The following is a 22,348-nucleotide window of genomic DNA, read 5'->3' as shown; positions in this document are numbered from 1 at the left end:
GCGTATACAGTATTCCATGTCTCAAACAGACAAGGGCCTTGTAAACTTACAAGTTATGACAGAAATGAATACAATTAGAATAGCAAAGATGAACAGAGCAGGGAGGTGTTACAGAGATGGAGTGGCAACTCTTCGTAATTCATGCAAACACATGTTTGGGTTCAAGGCGTTACAATGGGATGTATAGCATTCCACTACGCTTTGAAGTCATGCTCGGCACCGCTCTAGTTGCGAGACGAAGTTTGGAGATGAAGAGCGCATTTCACCTTTTGTTGAATTACAAGCTTTATTTCACCGTAAAATTTTAAATGAAATACTGGAATTGATTTAGAATAGTTTAGGAAAGAATTCAATATGATAAACATGTATTTCTAGTTTCTTCATAATGCTCTAATCGAAATGAAATGAAAATTAGGCCCTCTTAAAAACCTAATATTTTTCTATAATGCACACATTTCCGCATGTTAGTTTTCTATCTTTTAATCTGGTGTATTTTGATCTTTCAAATAAAGTACTCCGCCAAAGCGTGTTCCAACATGCTTTTAAACTATTTACTGTTAAAATTGTCAGTTTTACACTGCATTTTGATTCGCTGCTCCATTTCAAGGTACACAAATTCATTGTTGCCATCACATTAATAAAAGAGAGAGCGAATTGCAGTAGGGGCAAGTATTTCTAGATGTGAGAGCGCTAGTCCTGATTATTGATGCTCTCTTTTGTCAAAGCACATGGGTAACACCTGTAGTTAAACGCATATAACTTCTCGGCGGTGCCGCGCATGACTTCAAAGGAGAGCAGTAGTTGTCTCTCCTTCTCTAGCACCTCCCTGAACAGAGCATCACCTGCTACATTAATGCGTAGTATGCTTTACAGTGTCTAGGAGCAGCAATGAAATGTGTGTATCAGGAAGTTACTATTGTTGCCATCAATCTCATACTAGTGTTTTATTATGGGAGTGGTGGCAGGGGTCAGAGGTCAAGGGTTTAAAGGTCTACAAGTTGTACACAGTCTACTTTTGGGCTGAAGATGTCACTCCTCAACCCTACAATGTACAATTGTATCTTCACCTGTCGCGGTGTGCTGTGTCAGGAAACAAAGAAATGTTTGCACACGTGCACACTTTTGTACTAGATTACATTGTAGGAAAAGGCATGAAAGATCTCTCCTGTGATCAAAAGTTAAAATCAATGGAACTTGATGCCTGTGAAAATGAATGGCTGTAGTTGTGGAAAGACAGATCGAGTGATCATGTGATCGTGATCATGTAGTAATCTAGTATATAATGCCGCCTGAGGCATATGTGCATGGTATAATGACTCATTCCTCCAAAAATTTTATTTCCATCCACCAGATTACTATGGATCATGAAGCTGAAGATCAGCTTCAAAGGTGCCAAAGAAAGTGCGGAAGTTGCGATTGGGAAGGATCTGGGAAGGAGTATCAGGTAAACCTCCGTTTTTAATTCAATATTTTCACAGAACATTATTATCTTTTGAAAAGATGACTGAAGATGAAAATATGCAGTGAAAAGTGCATATGGTAATAGGTTAAATAAACTCTATTTAAGAATTTAAAAATGTAGGGAAATAAATTTAGATATGCATCATGAACAGGGTTATCTTCTCTACGTTAGAGTTGATAATTCAGGCAAGTGATTCACATTGGCTTTGGCTTCAAAGTTAAGGTAGCTAGAGGTTAATAGTGCTTATTTTGCGACATGAATGTGGAGACAATTAACTGTACACGTACCCACTATGAGTGTCCGGTTTGTGTTTCATAGCTACCTTGTATTAAAAGAGAAGCTGCTTTGATATGACGAGTTATAAATGGAGGCCCTTAGCTCATTGGGAACAGTAATACCCCCAAAACCTGACAAGCTTATCAACCTCTGTTAAATGGTCACAGGTTTGATTTACATACTTATTTTTCATTGTTTCTTTTCTGGGGATATGTCTAGCTGAGGAGAATGATTCAAATGTAAGTTACATCAGAGTCAAATTGTTTTTATCTATTTTTTTGTGGCCACTCTTTTACACATCATTCTTTGCATCATGGCATGGAAAGCATTTTGCAGGAGACAGCATGCATCACTCAGTGAGTTACTGTACAATTTACCCCCAAGGGGGAAAAAAGCAAATTGCATAAAAGATAAGGTTGTAAAGACAACAGCATGTTGAGAAATTTAGCAATGTTTTCAAATTGTCGAAAACTTCAGGTGTTCATGTCAAAAATATTTAATAAAGCATGGGAATCATACAAAAATGTATGCCTTGATGATGAAAACTTCTCTGTTCCCCATTTCATACTTTATACTTTTTTTCCTGACATCACAAAAGATAGTTTCAAATTTGTATTCTACTTGCCAAAAAGATCAGCTTGGTCCAGGATGATGCATTGAAACCACCCTATGTGTACTTGATATGCTTTGATGTGCCTTGATATGAAGGATGGGAAATTAACATGTGACATTTCAAACTTACACATTTGATGACTTGGTGTCATCTGTTTGTGTTAATGCTTAACTTCACCCATGGGTCTTTCCAAAGGGTTGGGGCACTAGATAAGTAAAATCTCATCACCTGCACATACAAATGCAATTTCTGTAAACCCATAAAATCCAAAGTTCAATGTTTTTTTGTGATTATGGTATGTGGACATGTATGTTACAAAATGTGATACAGAAATTGAATCTTCTGTTTTTGTTGTTGTTGTGTTCATTAAATGTTTGGTGTCCTACCCTATTTTGGGGGTACCAAGTGTAACACAAATGAATGTTGGGTTCAAAACACTAATACACATAAATGCCTTACAATAGATCATATTAGATCATTGCAAGTACACTATCACGAGTTTTCTCACTCACAATAGAAAATTTATATGGCTATCAGAAAGCTAATATTGAAAAATTATATGTGAAGATTGCTGTACCTATGTGATGATTCACATTGATCCTTTGCATGTAGCAGCACATAAGTATGCAAGCTATTCCATCAAAAATACTACATTGTTCAGAGCTGCAAAGTTATCCATGAAATCAACCCTCGGCCATAAACCATATGTGACAAAGATGGAAATGAATAGAAGCTTAACGCTTTCATAATTGCCAGAAGTAGCAGCCGTTTTGGGCTTTGGTGTCCGCGTCACATTGGTACAAGGAAATATCACAAGTCTGGTGTCCGCATCACATAGGTATTGTAGTCATATATCATTGCTTGCTGGTTTCCAAATTTCACCATTAAAAAATTGAAAACAAATGTCTTTTAATAACATTTCATGGTAGGATGGATCAATTTAATACAAAATAATTCTGCGCAGAAAAATATGTTTTCTCAGAGTTTGAATACATGTGATGCAGACACCGAGTCCTAGATTTTTGCATCACATCTGTTGTATAGGTAAATTTTGTTCATGCTCATCATCAATCACTATAAGCAAACTATAGAAAACTGATAACTGATTTCTAGCCTATTCCTAATGTTTTTTCAGTAGAACAGTCAAAAAATGTTGTTTCAGCACAAGAAAATACACGCAAACCTGTTTTTATCCAGAAATATGTTCACTTGTACCTACAGGTGTGATGCGGACACAAAAATTTGGTGTCCGCATCACTAGGTACATTCGCATGTCAGCCATGGCATGGTTACTTCAGATGTTGTATTGTATTGAGTGTTTCGCAACTGATGGCTTTTAGCAGTTGCTTTATGCATAATGCACTTTATGATCAAAATAGGCATATTTATGCCTCCTTTGACCTCATTTTAGGTCAAAATAGTACCTATGTGATGTAGACACCATTGTGTCTTTGGTGACCCCATCATCCTGACAGCCTTGCATTGCAGTTCTATTCATGACTCTTTGCACTTTGTGACTTCTAGTCCAAGCCTTCGAGAATCAATTGCTACTGGAACAGAAGGACTTTGTTAACTGTGAAATTCTTCAAGAATATCAAATTGTACCTAAATGTGATGTGGACGACATGTCTGCATCACATAGGTAACCATCATTTCATTTCCACTAAAGTACTACAAAAAGGACTAATGGAAAATTCATTTTTCTCAAAAACTTGCATAATTGCATTCTGTTCATTCTGGTCCTTGCAAAATGTTTGTAGACTAAATTCATGACATGTGTTTATTCTCACCCATGTTTAACCCCAAATGAACAAAAAGAGCACTGGTTCTATTACCATAACAGTTTAACTTCAGTATTTTGTGAAAAATAATGATGTAACTTGGGGAAAATGCATTGATCAAATGAGGATACTACATTTATGAACTTGTATCGCTGAAATATGTGATGATCTAAACCCTTGGAATTCTCATGCAAAAATCCTACAAGAACTCAAATTTGGTGTCCGCATCACATAATACTGTACCTAATATTATGTAGTCATGATTTTGAACATATCAATTGCCATAAAATTCTAAAATGACCTTTGCTGTCTAAAATTTGTTTTGAATTAATTGTTATGATGACTATTAGTTTCAAAGAACTTCATTTAATCTGAATAAAGTGATGATGAAATTTTGACTAATAATACACACATTGTATGTTAAATTTCGTTTCCCAACCCCATGGAAAGACCCCCATCTTTGTAGAATGCTATAACTGAAAAAGTGTACAATGTATACAATATGTACGTATTTCACTATAGCCACTAAACATTATTAATACCATAGACTGATGCACTCACAATATCAGAAATTAATTCATGCCTCTAGATAACAATCCCTAGGTACACTTAAATAAAAACAGAAATCCTGCCTCACATTTTGTCTCACACACATCACAGGTGTATCAACCATGTGTATATTCTATGTATTGAAATGCATGTAGTGGTAATGGATACAAATTGTACATCATTATTTATCTGTGGGAAAAGTATTCAAAGATGTAAAGGTGTTGGTAACCATCCTTTCACCATATAGGCCTATATATAGCTTGTACTTATTTATAAATCTACATCATGTGTATGCAATGCAATACTCTGTGTTTTTGGTCATGGGACCCAACATACACTGTACCACATACTGTACATGCTTGCAACTGAATAAAGCAGACAACCATTTACATCTTCAACACTGCATGCTGTACCTTTATTACCTCCGCCAAGGGGGGAGGTTATGTTTTCGTTACCGTTGGTTTGTTTGTTAGTTGGTTCGTTCGTTCGTTAGTTGGTTCGTTCGTTCGTTTGTCTGTGTGCAAAATAACTCAAAAAGTAGTCAACGGAGTGAGATGAAACTTGCAGGAAAGGTTTAGAATGACACAAGTAACAAACGATTTATGACGGATTTGTGATATTTTTGCAGGTAGGATCAATGAACTTGGGAGTTCAGGCTGCGCGTATTTGAGGTTTGCATGCGCGCACTTAAGTGCGTGCTCTAGTTTCTGCTAGGGTGAGGCGCGCGGTGCAGCTGAGGTTTATGACGTAACATTATTAACAAAGGCTTCTATATTGGGAAATCAGGCGGCTTTCAGCACACATTAATGCAGTACGTATGGGTGGAAATCACTGATCTCTGTGGAAGAACAAGATCAGTGCGGGTGGAAATGAGCTGCATGCTTGGCGGAGGTCTGCGCTCTCAGAGTGCTTCTCTAGTATTATAACAAGTGACTTTCCGTGAAAGGAAATCTGCATGAGGCTCGCCCTAAGCAAGTAATGAAACTGAACTACATGTATGGCTGGTCTGTATGTGAAATCTTGAAGCCGGACAGGTGGATGAATTCTGGTAGCTCGTTACTTGTGCTGTGCACAGAGAAACAAAAATGTTCCTAAATCTCAACTAGAGATTGTAATTTGTCATCACTGACAAATTAAGGTGATCCGATTTTTTTTTTTAATCAATGATTCGAGGTCTGATCGCAATAGGCAACACCATACAGGTTTCATCTGTGTTTAGAGACATTGGTTGTGTGATGTTTGGATTCTCATTTAGAAAAGGGAGTCAAATCTGTCATCTTTGGTTCCAAATTCTGTATACACTAGATAACGAAGATACAGCAACAAATATATAATTTAGGCATGACCATACAGGTTTCATCTGTGTTTAGGGACATTCGCCGTGTGATATTCGGAATCTCATTTAGAAAAGCGAGTCAGATCTGCCATCTTTGGTACCATATTCCGTATAACACGTCATAATAAAGAGACAGAATGAAGTATATTTGACCACTGACCTCACTTTGCACAGCCAGGATGGCATCTAAGCAAAATGTGGTTATTTTGTAAAATGATTCTTGTAACATGGTCTTTGCGTGTGCAAAATATGGAAGAGACAGGACATGTATTCACTAAGATACAGAATGAAACATTTATGACCTTTGACCCTAATTTACATACCCAAGATGGTGTCTGATCAAGAAGTTGTTATTTTATGAAATAATGTACGTGACATGAACTAAACATGTGCAAAATTTGAGGGTGATAGACGCTGTTTTTCTTGAGTTATTGCAAAGAAAGTTGCAGAAAGAAAAGAAACATCTCAATACATTGAAGATAAGCTTTAAATTCAACCACGTTTTTTAACGTGATCCCGACATCGTATGAAAAAAAATGAAGGGTAAAATACAATAGCCCAAAGTCTCAGCTACAACATATTAAGATCTGGGAGAAATTCACCGAAGCATAAGTGAGCTATTGCTCGAAAAAGATTGTCATAGCTTCATTCGCAGAAAAACTGCACTCCCATAGAGATAACACGTCATAATGAAGATACAGAAAGAAGAATATATGACCTTTGACCTTACTTTGCACAGACATGATGGCATCTGAGCAAAAAGTGGTTATTTTGTGAAATGATTCTTGTAACATGGTCTTTGCGTGTGCAAAATATGGGAGAGATAGGACATGTATTCACCAAGATACAGGATAAAACATTTATGACCTTTGACCCTAATTTACATACCCAAGATGGTGTCCGATCAAGTAATTGTTATTTTATGAAATAATGTACGTGACATGAACAAAACATGTGCAAAATATGGGATTAATAACCATTGTTGTTGTTCATCTATTGCACAGAAAGTAGTAGAAAGAAAGAAAAATAAAGAAAAAATTGTTATTTTTATAGAAATTTGAAGGAGAAGCATGAAAAAATCAGAAAAAGATAAAGTTAGGAAAGGAGATTAAGACTAACTAAAGAAAAAAAAGGAAAACTAGAGATTGTAATTTGTCATCACTGACAAATTAAGGTGATCCGATCTTTTTTTTAATCAATGATTCGACTCCTGATACTGCAAAGTCTCAGCTACAACATATTAAAATCTGAGAGAAATTCACCGAAGCATAAGTAAGATAGTGCTCGATAAAGAGAGTCATGTCAATTTTCACATCTAAAAAATTCCCTCCCATAGAGATAACACGTCATAGCAAAGATAGAAAAAGAAGTACATATGACCTTTGACCCCACTTTGCACAGACAAGATGGCATCTGAGCAAAAAGTGGTTATTTTATGAAATGATCCCTGTAACATGGTCTTTACGTGTGTAAAATATGGGAAAGATAGGACATGTATTCACCAAGATACAGGATGAAACATCTATGACCTTTGACCCTAATTATATACCCAAGATGGCGTCTGATCAAGTAGTTGTAATTTTATGAAATAATTTTCGTGACATGAACTAAACATGTGCAAAATATGAAGGTGATAGGGGCTGTTTTTCTTGAGTTATTGCAAAGAAAGTTGCAAAAAGAAAGAAATATTTCAATACATCGAAGATAAACTTTAATTTCAACCAAGTTTTTTCACGTGATCCCGACAACGTATGAAAAAACGAAGGGCACACTTACGATAGCCCTACATCTCAGCTACAACATATGAAAATCTTAGAGAAATTCACCGAAGCATAAGTGAGCTAGTGCTCGATAAAGATAGTCATGTCAATTTTCATTTCCATAAAAATTGCACTCCCATAGAGATTACACGTAAACTGGTCAAATTTGACAAGGTTACCTTCAATCCATTTTTTCGAGGTGATGTCGTCATCAAATCAAAATTGTTTAATCACATTAATGAAAGACCATTTCATAAGCTACAACATATTGAAATTTGGGTGAAAATTGGCAAAGGATTAGTGAGATACGCTCGAGTAAACTTGAAATTTGATGACGTCATTTTGAAAATTTACTTTTTTTACTTTATTAAGAAATTTGATATCTTTTAATCATTTTATCAGCATAGCCAGCCCATGAAATGACATGTACAACTCATCACCTTTCAGAATATGTAAAGAAACTGGGGGGTCACCGTCCATCCTGACGAGTAAAATCCGATTTAAAATTGGCGGTTTTTTGGCATAGTTGCACTGTGTATCCCCATTGACGCACGCGCGGAATTTTGAATTTGACGGGCCCGTATGACGTCATATTGAGTCGGATCGACTTGAAACTTGGTAGAAATATTCCTTGAAATTTTGGACATCCGATCCGTGTGAAAAAATTGAAAATTTCTATTTCATATTAGCTGTGCGTGCGTATATGTGCGCGCGCGTACGCGTCCGTCCAATTTTTTCAATTTTTCAAAAAATGCTCCAAATGGTCTGAAACGTGTGCAAAAAAAATTTGAGCTCGATTTGAGCATACAAATATTTCAACGCGCGCGTACGCGCGCGTTTTGAGATAAAAATGAATTTTGAGAATATGAGTAGAATGCGCTTGACTTGAAATATATGTGACGTAAATTTCATTGAAATATTCCATTCCATTAATGAGATATGCATGAAAATGTGTTTTCATATAATGACGTCATAGTGACGTCACGGTCGACTGATCACTATGATTTCACTTGCGCTGTCGTCTTTGCGACATGATACATATATGGTATAAGTCTGACATTGAGAGGCAATGCACTTTCTGAGCTAACCTCTGCACAACTTTTGAGGAGAAATAAAGAAGAAGAAGAAAAACAAAGAATCCGTACAGATACAGAAGGTGATCCGAGAGGATACTCGGATCACCTAAAAAGTGTTAAAAAAAAAAAAACTGGCAGGGGTGAGCATCAAACCAGGGACCTTAGGATTACGAGTCGGATGCGCTATGCAATGACCTATTTCATGCTCCATAGGCCCTGTGTATTAAGCAAAATGACGCTGCATCGAAGCCACATGCAATTTTTCAACCAAGTTTTTCGACGTGATACCAACGGTGTATGAAAAAATGGAGGTCACAATTACGATAGCCCAAAGTCTCAGCTACAACATACTAAAATCTGGGAGAAATTCACCGAAGCATAAGTGAGCTAGTGCTCGAAAAAGAGAGTCATGTCAATTTTCACTGCCAGAAAAACTGCTCTCCCATAGAGATAACACGTAAACTGGTCAAATTTTACAAGGATACTTTCAATCCATTTTTACGAGGTGATGACGTTATCCAATCAAAATGTTGTTATTACATTGATGAAAGAACATTTCATAAGCTACAACATACTGAAATCTGGGTGAAAATTGGCGAAATTTAAGTGAGATACGCTCGAGTGAATTTGAAATTTGATGACGTCATTTGGAAAATTTACTTTGTTTACTTTATTAAGAAATTTGATATCTTTTAATCATTTTTTCAGTATCGCCAACCCATGAAATGACACGTACAACTCATCAGCTTTTAGAATATGTCAAGAAAATGGGGGGTTACCGTCCATCCTGACGAGTAAAATCCGATTTAAAATTGGCGTTTTTTTGGCATAGTTGCACAGTGTATCCCCATTGACGCACGCGCGAAATTTTGAATTTGACGGGCCCGTATGACGTCATATTGAGTCGGATCGACTTGAAACTTGATAGAAGTATTCCTTGACATTGTGGACATCCGATCCGTGTGAAAAAACTGAAAATTTCTATTGCATATGAGCTGTGCGTGCATATATGCGCGCGCGCGTACGCGTCCGTCCGATTTTTTCAATTTTTCAAAAAATGTTCCAAATGGTCTGAAACGTGTGCAAAAAAAATTTGAGCTCGATTTGAGCATACAAATATTTCAACGCGCGCGTACGCGCACGTACCAAGAGAAAATGTGAATTTTGAGAATATGAATAGAATGCGCATAACTTGAAATATATGTGACGTAAATTTCATTGAAAAACTTCATTCCATTAATGAGATATGATTGAGAATGTGTTTTCATATAATGACGTCATAGTGACGTCACGGTCGACTGATCACTTTGATTTTAGTTCGATTGCCGTCTTTGGGACACGATACATACATGGTATAAGTTTGAACTTGATAGGCATAGTACTTTCTGAGCTAACCTCTGCACAACTTTTGGGGAGAAATAAAGAAAGAAGAAGAAGAAGAAAGAATCCGTACAGATACAATAGGTGATCCGAGAGGATACTCGGATCACCTAATAATTTAGTGAACTAACTTCTATGATATTTCATAGAAGTTCATACCATCAAAAACCAATCCCATTTTGAACATGGACAGCTGACGGCATTTCTGTGAATAGTATTACTCGCTATGACGTAGTATTTTTGTGATAGAGTAGAGGTAAAGTACAGCATGGGTATGGTGGTAAATCTAGTGCATCATGGCTGTCTGAATGGAATGCATTGTAAATAATAGGACACTCGGTTCCTTTTGCGGAACCTAAACACTACTTTAGGGGGCCTAATGGCATGATTGAAAGCGTGAAGACATGGTAACATGGGGGAGGGAAAGACGATTGACTGAATCACGAGCGATTCAATCAATCTTCATTTGCTACCCATCTGGGTACATTGAAAATGCATGACTTGTGCAGGCCAGCTAGAATAGAATTGCCTGTCAGCAAATAAATATGGGCATTACCACAATAAAGGGAACAAAAGTGTGATATTGTGAAGAAAAATAATTCAAGGGGAAGTAAATTGTTTTGTGTGTTTTAGGTTCACTTTACAAGTCTGTGAAATAAGGTGAGAACAAAGACTTTGTGCCCTTATTGGCACTTTCAGGCATTTGTTACGTATCTATCGGCATATGTATGTAACCTGGATGGAAATCCCATAAAGTTGTCTTAGAAAAACAACAATGAAGGAAAATTGTCTAAACGCATTCCACATTACTAGATTTATTTAAAAAAATTAGGCACACTGTGTCGAAGTTTGTTGGGTTAACAGGAAAAGAATTTATAGTCTTTTGTGCTCATGTTTGTAACAAAGACAGAATTTCATTAGTTGGTTACAAACAGAAGATAGTCCATTCATATAAATTTGCTTTCAAAAAACTGAAATGAACAATGGCCCTGTTTGTTGTGTCAAATTACTTTCAAATATAATATGAATAATCAGGATGTATACTGTTATCTTACATGTACATCTGTATAGTTGTGATTCAAAAGTATTGATCAATATCTAGGCATCACTTCAAGCATTACCTCCATCCTACTCAACCCCCCCCCCTCGCCAAACCCAAAACGCAATGCACATGTACAAATGTATACAATATGTACAGTTGTATACCTTGTACTTGTACATAAACTACCCCCATCCCCCAGCAAGCACAAAACATTTCAATCCTACAAATACACAACATATACCTGTTATCAACAGCAACAACAACAAAAACAACAACTACCTTCAGTCTTGCTGAATGAAATCTCTAGATGTACTATGTAGTGCCTACAAGTTGTACATGCATACTGTAGTCACTTCATCATATGTTTAATTCAAAATTTACTTCAAACTGCATGCTATTCATTATGTGGCACTAATGTGTCATTTAGCATTCCATTGATATCCATCCAGATTCATATAGCATCATTATGTATAGTATCATTGATATTAAATTTAATATTTACTGTAAACACAATCATAAGGAAAGTTCCCTCAGCTTTTATATAACTCATGCCAGAAATCAATACTTTCCCATTTCAGCTGATATTTTAATAGTTGGTATGATATAGTTTCACTGCCAAATCTAATATTAACTCTTGTGTTGTAGATCTTACAGAAAATTTTGATATCTCCTTTTGTCTGTTGTCATAATGACTATCTCAAAATTATAAAATTGTTTAAATCAAATTTGTAAATCTACATTCAGATACAAAGTGTTTGTGTAGCTTGTATGTTTTAATTCAGGAGAAAAAAAAAAACAGAAAAGGAATAATATTTCTCAAAACCTTAGCAGAGAGGATGAAGATCCACTGTGTACCATTTGCCTATTTTTGTTTTTGGGCTTCCGGCTTAAAACTTCTTCTGTTTCCACATCCTGTCATGACATCATTATTTTCACATGACATCCTGATTTCAAGTCAGTAATTAGCACCCTGAAAGGAAAACTTAATCCAGCACCTGCTGTCAATGCTGCTAATTGTCAAAATAAAGCGCCCATTCACTACTTGTTGCCCCATTTAAAGTTATCATAAATTACACCACGAAAAAAAAAAATTATAGTCTTTGAGCTTTCACAATGTAAATTAGATTTTGACACCCTCCTCAAACTGCCATGACCTTGGTCCTGGTAATGCATTGCTCTGTAATACAGTCTTTTGTGTCTTTTAATTTCATTTACAACTTTTTGGTCTGCCACAACCATTTGTGGCACATGTAAAGATAACAAGCTATTCAATAAGTTTTGACTTAACACATTTTGCCGGAAAATTGAAACCACACACTCACTTGGTAGTTATCGCTGTCACAAGTCTTTATTATGAATTATCTCCTTAATATTGGTATTCAACTCTCTCAGTTTAGCCTTTAGATTCTACAAAAAATGCACTTTTAAGATATTACTTTTGTATATCACATTACCGTTGTATTCCTTATGCAGGGCTCGACACTAACGGTGGCCCGTTGGCCCGGGGCCACCACAAATGAAAGTCGGGCCACCAAATTTCAAAAAAGGGCAAATTTGGTGGCCCGCCTCGGGCCACCAAAATATTTTGAAAAGTATGTCAATAAATTTGTAACTTTTTGCACCGGAAATTAGCAGTTAAATTTGTTCAAAGGATGGATGAAAAGGACTGAATGAATGCCTGAGAGTGAGTGTTGCAAGTTTGTTGAAGTTTATTTATGAGTAGATATGTCCAACTTCTAATTCTTACTATCATAAATCTTAAATATTTGACTCATGAAAAAAAAGGACTTTTAATGTTTTTTATTGTTTTTTTTTTTTCGGGACACCAAATTTTTCTGTCGGGCCACCAAAAATTTGAAATTTAGGATTTTGGTGGCCCCATCGGGCCACCAAACAAAAAAGTTAGTGTCGAACCATGCCTTATGTGCCATTCTATCTCTCCAATTTCATTGCATTAATTTTCAGTTAAACCACTCAGTCCTGAAAAAGAATACATTAACTATGAAAAAAAAAAAATTGCCATATGCTCATAACATCATGCTAATTGCAACAAATAAAATAAAATCATTAGCATAAAAAAATGCCAGTCCTAAACCACAACCAACTCAATATTAATTCCTATTTTGACTTCCAAATATCAGTAATTTGCAGAAAAAATGAAATGACTTGATGGCTCACAAGATTGCATCATAATATACAAAAGTGTAATTGTGCAGTAAACAATGTGTTTTTCAGTGTCTTTACAGTGTACTTTCCCAAATCTACAAGTTCACTGATGTTTGTGAAATTAACAATTCATGAAAATATGTCCCCTGTATGACAAATGCACTCCTTAGTATCACCAAAGTGAGAAATCACTAAATTTTTTTTTCCTAAAATGGAAAGTATTTGTTCCTCTTTCCGACATTGTGACACGTGATAGGGATTCTTTCCACATTTTGTCAATTGTGAAGTTGTTTTGTCCATATTCGCTGAATATCACACTTGCTTCCTGAATCCGTGAATATTTCGCAAGGTTTTTATGTTCGCAAATTTTGCGAGTCAGATGTTATTTGCGAAATTAAAGACACATGAAAATATGTGTGTACTCTTCTCCGTTCACCACAGAACTTCATGATCGCGAATTGAACCACTCAAGAAATCGTCGGCAATTCCTGATCCGCAAAAATTTAGACTCGCGAAATATATACATTGTAGCTTATATGTCTGCACGCAAACATTTTGTGTGAACCACACAAATGATCACCAAGAGCATCATGAACCCTATACCATTGTTTCCATGCAAGATCACAACCAATAGAGTGCCAAAAATTAGAATATGGGCACTTTCAGTAATTTTATTTGAAGGTTTTTCCATTACATTACATAATAATAGAGCACAATTACATCGAGGAAGCACAGCATCACAGTGTGGAATGGCAATGCACCTTGCAAGTACCATTGGAGGAAACACTCTCAGACTTCTGTCCATTCTGAATTTGGAGGAATAAAATCTGAACTTTGACCCTTCTCAGCTCTTGCTTCAATGAGAGTTTCATATTTTGTGTCAATATTACTACATTGTGCACACTCTTAGGGGAACTGCTCTTCATTTCCTACTTTGAGTCAAATCATCCTTGTATTACAGTCAGATATTAAAGTTTGGTGGTCTGCATTTGATAGGAGTGGAAATAATTCTTGTTTAAAAGATCCATATTGGACAGTGGTAAACATCCCTGTCAAAAGGCTTTATACATGTAACTGAAAGATTATTCAGTGTACAAGCTACACTGTACACCTAACATTGCCTGAAATTCATTTTCATATTTTTTTTTTACTGCTTGCAGGCAATTATTTCAGTATTCCTCTTTTCCTTCTTGAATTATCTTTCTGTACAATATAGCTTAAAACATTAAAGGGAATCCAGGAAAAATTATTGATAACATTTTGATCAGAGTCCTTTCTTTGGTGGGAATCATCCTTGTAAACTTTGTGGTGGATTCAAGTGGGTTGTATGTGACTGAGGGGCCCACAGCTAGTACAGAGCCTCAAAGCGATGCCCCAATTTTTTATTAATAGCGACAATATAGCCATCTTTTTCAATCCAGTCATAAGGGCTTTTTACACTTGTAAATTTTTGCTTAGTCCCGTACCGATGGTGGGGCTAAGGGGGGGGGGGGGGGGGGGGGCTTAGCCCTTCCTTAGCCCACTTTCTGTTTACACTTGTTTTTGCCAAAGTGGGCTAGCCCCACCGATAATCCCGTACTACATGTATCTGGCCCTGCAAAATAGCAGGATTAGCACCGCAATTGCGGTGCCAAGCAAGTGAGTGTAAACAGGACGAAAAAATAATACTGGGCTAAGCGACGGAGACGAAGTCCAACCCTCACTGACCAATCAGAAATGAGTTTTAAATCAAGTGCTGCCAGTGAGTGCGTGTACGTGTACAGTACACAGCGTAATCATAAATATTCATGTGGTTTGGAAAGTACCGGACTAAGAAATACGAGTGTGAAAAGGTCAATTTTCTTCTTAGCCCCGGACAAGTGCTTAATAGTACGGGACTAATTGGTGAGTCATACAGTGTAAAAAGCTTAAAAAATTGGTACGGGACTAACGATAGTCCTGGGTCTGAGAAAGTATGGGGTTAAGAAACACAAGTGTAAAAAGGGCTAAATAATGCCCTGACATTGTTCTAGTACCTTTTTTAAGGAACAACAAGTTTTTCTTGGCAGTTTCGGATGACTCCCCCATTTAGGCCCCCAAGAAAAGAAGGACCCTGTCCTCATTTTCTTATAAGATAGCTGGACAAAACAACAATAAGCTCCCATTAAATTTTAAGAAATGGTCCATATAATTAGCTTTGTATTAAACTGGTTTGTCCATGGTTTTACACTATTTGGCTTGTATGTTTTGCACATAACACTGCTGCAATTTGGTCCGACATGTGGAAATACATCTATTTCTTTGATTATTGTTATCATTATTACTACCATCATTTCATTTTACATTGTGTTGTTGAGATGATAGAGTAGGAGTGTCTTGATGTTGTGTTTTTATATGCACACTCTGATTCTTTTCATTTTAAACAAAAATAAAAAAGCGTACTGTAAAGTGGATAGATTTTTGCGCATTTTGTTCTATACTGAACAATTTTCTACGCTGGGCATGGTAAGATTAATTTCACATGTGTTTATTTCTGCAGAATCAAGACATAACTGGAAAATGAAATGAAAACCCCAAAAATATCAGCATGCTTTTATTTTCGTGCTGGGTTCTGGTTGCGCAAAAATTTCCACACTGCAAAAATATCCACCTTTACAGTAACAGCTTTTGTAAGATCCAGCCTTTGTTATATTTGTGTGCTTTGCAATAATGTCTGTTGTTTAAATAGGATGTACAAGTAGTGACAGGAATAAAGCCATGTAGTAAACCATTTAGGAGGAAAATTGTAGTGGAGTGCTTGCATGAAGCATGGGACATTAACAATATGTGTGAGGGGGAATTTATTCAAAGTGAAGCCTGTGATGGATCATGGATGGATGGATGTCTTCAAATGCATGTGTACTACACTTTTGATCCCTAATAGTTGAAAACTATTCATCATTTGTAACACTGTCATTGATATGAGTAACAGCTGAATAAAGTGTACAGTTTAGGTGGAGGTGATTTGAATATGAGAGCATGCATCAGTTTAGTTAAATCCATAATAAGTTTTAAAGTTAAGTTCCAGATTTTGGTCAAATTTGAACCCTCTGTACAAAATGGAACTTTACGCAAGAACCAATATGATATGAATTTGTGACCCTGAACTATAGACATGAATACCAGGAATACCACTTTTTCAGAGCTCTGCTGACTAGGCTTCTGGACTCTTGTTCCAAGGCACATGAATGCTTTATTAATAATTAATGATGGATTGCCCTAGGCACTGCTAGTCTGAATTCATAGTAAAGGGTAAAATGCACATGAATGCTTTTTAATAATTAATGATGGATTGCCCTAGGCACTGCTAGTCTGAATTCATAGTAAAGGGTAAAATGCACATGAAAAAACAGCAACAACAAAACGAAACATGTTTTCATGTACAGTGTACTTGCATTTCAGGATGAATAAAGACAAGCTGTGATAGTGGGATTTCTCATGAATACGTAATAGGGCATTCAAACCCTGGCCAGTTTAGGACCAATGTCTGGGTGTTAACTGCACACTCCCATACACACCAATTGACCCCTGTGCAAAATTACAGTTTTGTGCAGAGGGTTGAAAATAGCGCAAAATCTGAAACGTAACTTAACCTGTTTCATACTGAATTCTGAAATCCCAATAGACCTAATTCAGAGACTGCCAGGTTCCCGTACAGAATGTGTTGAGAAATGTTTTGAATTCAATGAAACTGTTTTATGCTTTCATTTTGAAATTACCTTCAACAGAATTGTACACTATTCAGCTCTTGCTCATATCAATGTCAGTGTTATCTGATATATAGTTTTAGAACTATTAAAGGATCAAAAGTGGGAAATGTTTATTGTAACACCTAGTACAATAATCCAATGTACAGTGTATGTAGTATAGTAATTTGAACTGTGCCTTAAAAAACAAACCATTTGAACCTCTAGGCCAAGTTTCAGAGCTCTTGAATGTCTGAATGAGTCAGCCATAAAATTCGACAAACTCAGACATTTCTTTAAAAAAAAAGCTTGGGGGCTGTTCTTAAGTTATATTGCTAATACTTGTAATAGCTCTCCGTACATTTTTGTATGAAATCTTTGGTTTTCCTTCCCTCTTTTATTTGTTCTTGTTCCAATCAAGGCCCTGGATTTACAGAGCCTTTCAAATCAGAGTTATTGTGACAACATTCAGACAATCTTTATTTTACCCTTAATATAAGCCATGGAGAACTTGGACTGTGGAACCTGAAATCAAAACCCAACAAAAATTAGGAAGGGGTGGGGAGAGGTTGATCCTAAGCATTTCTATTTGTAGTTGAGGGAGGATAAGATTGATTACAATTACAGGTGTAGTTTTGAAAAGGACTCATGAATGTGATAAAAGGGATCTGAAAGAGAAGAGAAAAAGGGCACAAGTGTTATGAAAGATTAAGTCATAAAAAAACATACAATACAATTAAATATAACTCACCTTTACTTGTTACCCCTCTTTTGTCATTGAAGGATAGTCAGTCTGTACAAAATGGAAGATTCTGATATTCCTGATTTTTGTGATGAAAACAAGTGGGGTTTTTTTCGGGGGGGGGGGGGGGTTAATGTTTAAATAAGTTTACTAACTTGTGAAGCTTTAAATAGAACTGTGTATTTCTGAAGAATTACAAGTGTACCCATTCCATTGGCCAAGGGGTGCCTACGGATGTATCTTAATATGTCTATTTAATACTATACATTGTATTTACTAATGACTTAAATACTTCTGTATATTTGACTCGTGTAGTGGACATACATGTAGGTATGCGAATGACACTATTTTGTAATGTTTCTCACAAAGACCCGCATACAGTTCAATCAGTTTTGCGACATGAACTTCTGAAACTTGACAAATGAATTACCAAAAGGATACTGAAAACAAATATTATGATAAAACTGTAGCATGCGCAATGGAAACGTGCTTACGTAAATGAAAGACATAACAGATTGGATCTCAGCAATAAAGGTCATGTGATCAGTCAAGTACAGAGTGTAAAATACTTTGGCCTGTAAATTGATGCTGAACTTAAAGATAATAAAAAGTTTTGGTACCTCAAAAGTTTCCCTGAATTTCCTTCCTTGTCTTAGTTTGTTTTTCAGGTTAAAGTACCTTTCATATAACTAACACTGTGAGACTTGCTCGCCCCAAAGTGCTCTCATGTCTTTTTTTTACCATGCAAATAACTGCGACCAGCAGCCCCATACGCATAGCGTAATGGGGCTTCGCATTGTAGCATTCAGGATCATGACAGATTTAGTATCGCGGGTAAATATCAACTTAAAATCCAAAAATTTCTTCAATTTGAAGACTTACCAATTAAGTTGAAGTATTGAAAACAGGCTTCGGGCAACGTTTGGTTCTGCCAATAGTCCCTTTCTGTTCGAATTGATGACTGAATGTGACTCGGTCGATGGGACCTTGGGAGAGCTACATGCACTGAATACTACAGCCAGTGCATGCGAACACATCACATGCACACAAATTTCAAATCCATGAACGGATAAGATGTTTGTGTGCGCATGCGCTGGCCGTAGTATTCAGTGTATGTAGCAGTGTATGTGCATGATTACTAAGACATGAGAGCACTTTGGGGTGAGTAAGTCTCACAGATAACGTACTTTAATCTGAAACACAAACTAAGACAAGGAAATTCAGGGAAACTTTTGAGGTACCCAACTTTATATCATTTTTAAATGAGATGTTCATGTTAATCATTTGTGTCAAAAGGTTGGTTGCATGATTTCATTTCTTTTTTGTTTACAACAATTTTTCAGTAGAAATCGTCTACATTTGATATATCCAACAGTTATTTTACCTCATCTAGATTATGCAGATGTTAAAAATTCAAAAATTACAAACAGGCAGGGAAAGCAATCACAAACAGCAATATACATAACAAAAGCAGTCAGGGAGAGGGTAGGAGGTCATGGGCAAGGAGCCCAACAGGTAGAGGGAGGGGGATTAGAGCAGGAGGGCAGATAGACAAAGGCAGAGGAGGGTCAGTGATGATCCTGAGGACCAAGGGGGCAACCAAGAAGGAAAAGGATGAATTATTTTTGCTAAAAAAATAAAAAAAATTGATTAAAAAAACCCAAACAATTGCAATGACTATTATATTTCTACCCTTATCTCCCAGAACCATGAAAGGGTGTGTGGGAATGTAGAACGCATCCAGTGCAAGAAGTTTGGCTGTGGCAAGTGGCTGCCCAAGAGCAGAGCCCTGGAGCAGCACAAAGAAGATGAATGGTGTCCCATGATCCACCTCATCAGGACTTACGAAGAGGACAACAAAAACCCTCCCCTCAGCATACAGGTAAGGCAATCTGTCAGTACATCTTCTGTCCTAGATTATCCTGAATCATTGCTGCTCTTCAATCTTGTTCAATTCAGATTTATCTTTTGATTTTTATACAGCTGAGACTGAATTTACAATAAAAAACATACAAACACAAAAAGAATATTTCTGACTCGTTAAAGGTAGAGGATGCTTGTAGGAAGATTGAAAGAAAAACAATCGAAACAGATGGCACAGTCGATACAATGTATTGCACAACACAACACAAAAACAAATTCTGTGGGTTATGTACTTTAATAAATAGTTTAATATACAACAAGAATGGTGCTTTTAACTGGTCAAAATCGGGCCTTTACAAAATGAAATTAAACTCCCTGTATGTAGGGATGTTATGGCAGAATCCCCTGAACACCTCACAAGATACGGGCCTGCTTGAACTACTCCTTCATATTTTTAGCAATTGACCTTATGTGTGACAGCTATCATAGGTAGATGTGCAAGTCACCATACACCTTTAATACGAGATTAAAATCTAATGATACATTTCCATGGCAATAGCTAAATTTCATTAAAAAATGTTGTGTATTGAACTAGTCTCTTATTTTTAAAGCTTGTCTTTTCAAATTAGCAAATTTAACCAATGTAACATGTAGTTGTGCAAGACACCTTTTTCATGAATGTTATTGAAAGAAATCTGTTGCAATGTCAATAGCAGTTTGTATGCAAATCATAATAGATTTCATGCATTAAACTACTTGCTCAGTTTTCAAATATTTGTGTTGAAATTTGGCACATGTGACCAATATGAATAGTAGATATCCCCTATTTTTCTTTAATTATGAACAATGCATTGCAATAGAAACATATTTTTCAATAAGAATTATTCCTATACAGAGTTAAACTAATGTGAGTTGAGCTAACTCCCTGAGCTTTTAATGAAAGTCAAACACTGTTGCCATAATAACATTTTTTTTTTCATGAAAATCATACAAATTGTCATTGGGTTAAGCTAATTCCTTCGTTTTTCAGCATTTGATAGGAGATTTTGCATAATTTACCAATATGATTTATAGTTGTGCAAGGCACATCTTTCTATCAATGCTGGACAATGCATTGCCATGGTGACATTTTTTTTTTCAGTAAAATACATACAGAAACATTTTAGATTGAGATATTGATAAATCTTGAATAACAGTCAATGAAAGCTCTTGTTGAGTATGCTATGGCATATGTGCTGGTTGTGTGTTGAAAGAGAAAAGTTTTTTTCTTGATCAGTTTTGATACACAAAATCAAGCACAATTTCTTCTTTGTTGTCTCTGTTTCTCCAGTTGTATACTTGTACATATTACAATATCATGAGGATGAGGATAATATTTAGAAGCAATGATGGGGAGTTTATGCTTTTAAAGCTACCATCAAATGAATCAAAGGAAGTCACATATGATTTGTCTGCATTTATTGCATATTATAGAGTTTTACAAATTGTATTCTCTCGAAGATAACGTGAAACATTCTGTTTTTCTCTCTACTGCATAATTTTAGATGCCTTTGGACTCCGTCATAAATCTGGTACTCGGTAGTGATCAGAAGAGAGTGCAGCAGCTCAAGGAACTGATGCAGTACATTTTTCATCGCATCGATGCATCAGGGCTGGCCATAGCCAATAAGGGTCTGATTTGTGTACCTGTAAGCGATGAACACCAGGCCCATGACGAGACACGCCCTGAATCCCACAGTACTTTGGGGGAAGATGTATGGTGTGAATATGCTGCACTACAAGCTAGATTCTCCTTCATAGCACAGAGCCGTGACGTAGTGATGCATTCATCACTGAGCAGTGCTGAAAAGAGGCTTCTCCTCGACGGAATAAACCAAGAGCTGCAAGGAATTGTTGAAGTAATAGGGCTGTTATTGTCAAGGTGTCAGAAGTTGGAAGCAAGAATCCTGGACCTTGAGTGCTCCCACAGTGGAGTCTTTCTCTGGAAAATTGACAACTACAGCCAGAGGAAGAAAAATGCTGCAACAACCAATGTGAAGTCCATCTACTCTATGCCCTTCTTCACCAGCCAATATGGCTACAAGCTGTGTGGTGGAGTTTTCTTGATGGGAGATGGTGTTGGCAAGGAAACCCACATCTCTCTCTTTCTAACCATCATGCGAGGGCCGCATGATGCCGTGTTGCCATGGCCTTTCAAGCAGAAGATCATCTTCCAGCTGGTGAACCAGGATGACCCCCTCAACAAGAGCATCGTTGAAGCGTTTCGGCCAGACCCAACGAGCTCCTCGTTCAAGCGACCGACCTCTGACAGAAACATTGGAGCAGGATGTCCACTCTTTGCAAAGATACAACTGGTAGAAGATCCCAATCAAGGCTTTCTGAAGGATGATACCCTCCACTTGAAGATTATTTCTCAGACATCTGACGTACTAGAACTTAAATAATTTTGGGATTGCGTGACCAAACGTGGTTCTGGTACTTTCTTGTTATATTTGTAATTGATGAGGAGTGGCAGAAATGTTTTTTATTACCTGTGTTTGTTCTGCAGTTTGTTTGTGGGGACCACGGCTAGTGCATTCCCGTTGCGGTCCCTGTTAC

At 36.7% G+C, this 22,348-nt stretch overlaps 1 protein-coding gene across 1 annotated transcript in view; it reads left to right on the top strand.

Moving 5' to 3' along the window:
- Nucleotides 1–22,278, top strand: part of LOC139735091 (uncharacterized) — a 63,796-nt gene extending 41,518 nt beyond the window's left edge. Inside the window, exons 2-5 of the mRNA XM_071645862.1 lie at nt 1,352–1,444; nt 17,929–17,932; nt 19,593–19,769; nt 21,295–22,278. Coding sequence (XP_071501963.1) covers nt 1,352–1,444; nt 17,929–17,932; nt 19,593–19,769; nt 21,295–22,194 — 1,174 coding nt within the window. The 3' untranslated portion in view covers nt 22,195–22,278. The remainder of the gene's footprint in view (nt 1–1,351; nt 1,445–17,928; nt 17,933–19,592; nt 19,770–21,294) is intronic.
- Nucleotides 22,279–22,348: the final 70 nt, after the last annotated feature.

Source organism: Diadema antillarum, unplaced genomic scaffold (assembly GCF_040938485.1).
Source record: "Diadema antillarum isolate AM-2024a unplaced genomic scaffold, OU_Dant_1.0 seq00000563_RagTag, whole genome shotgun sequence".
Classification (NCBI taxonomy): domain Eukaryota; kingdom Metazoa; phylum Echinodermata; class Echinoidea; order Diadematoida; family Diadematidae; genus Diadema; species Diadema antillarum.
The sequence above is the reverse complement of the archived record's forward strand: the minus strand, read 5'-3'. Positions and strand labels throughout refer to the sequence as shown.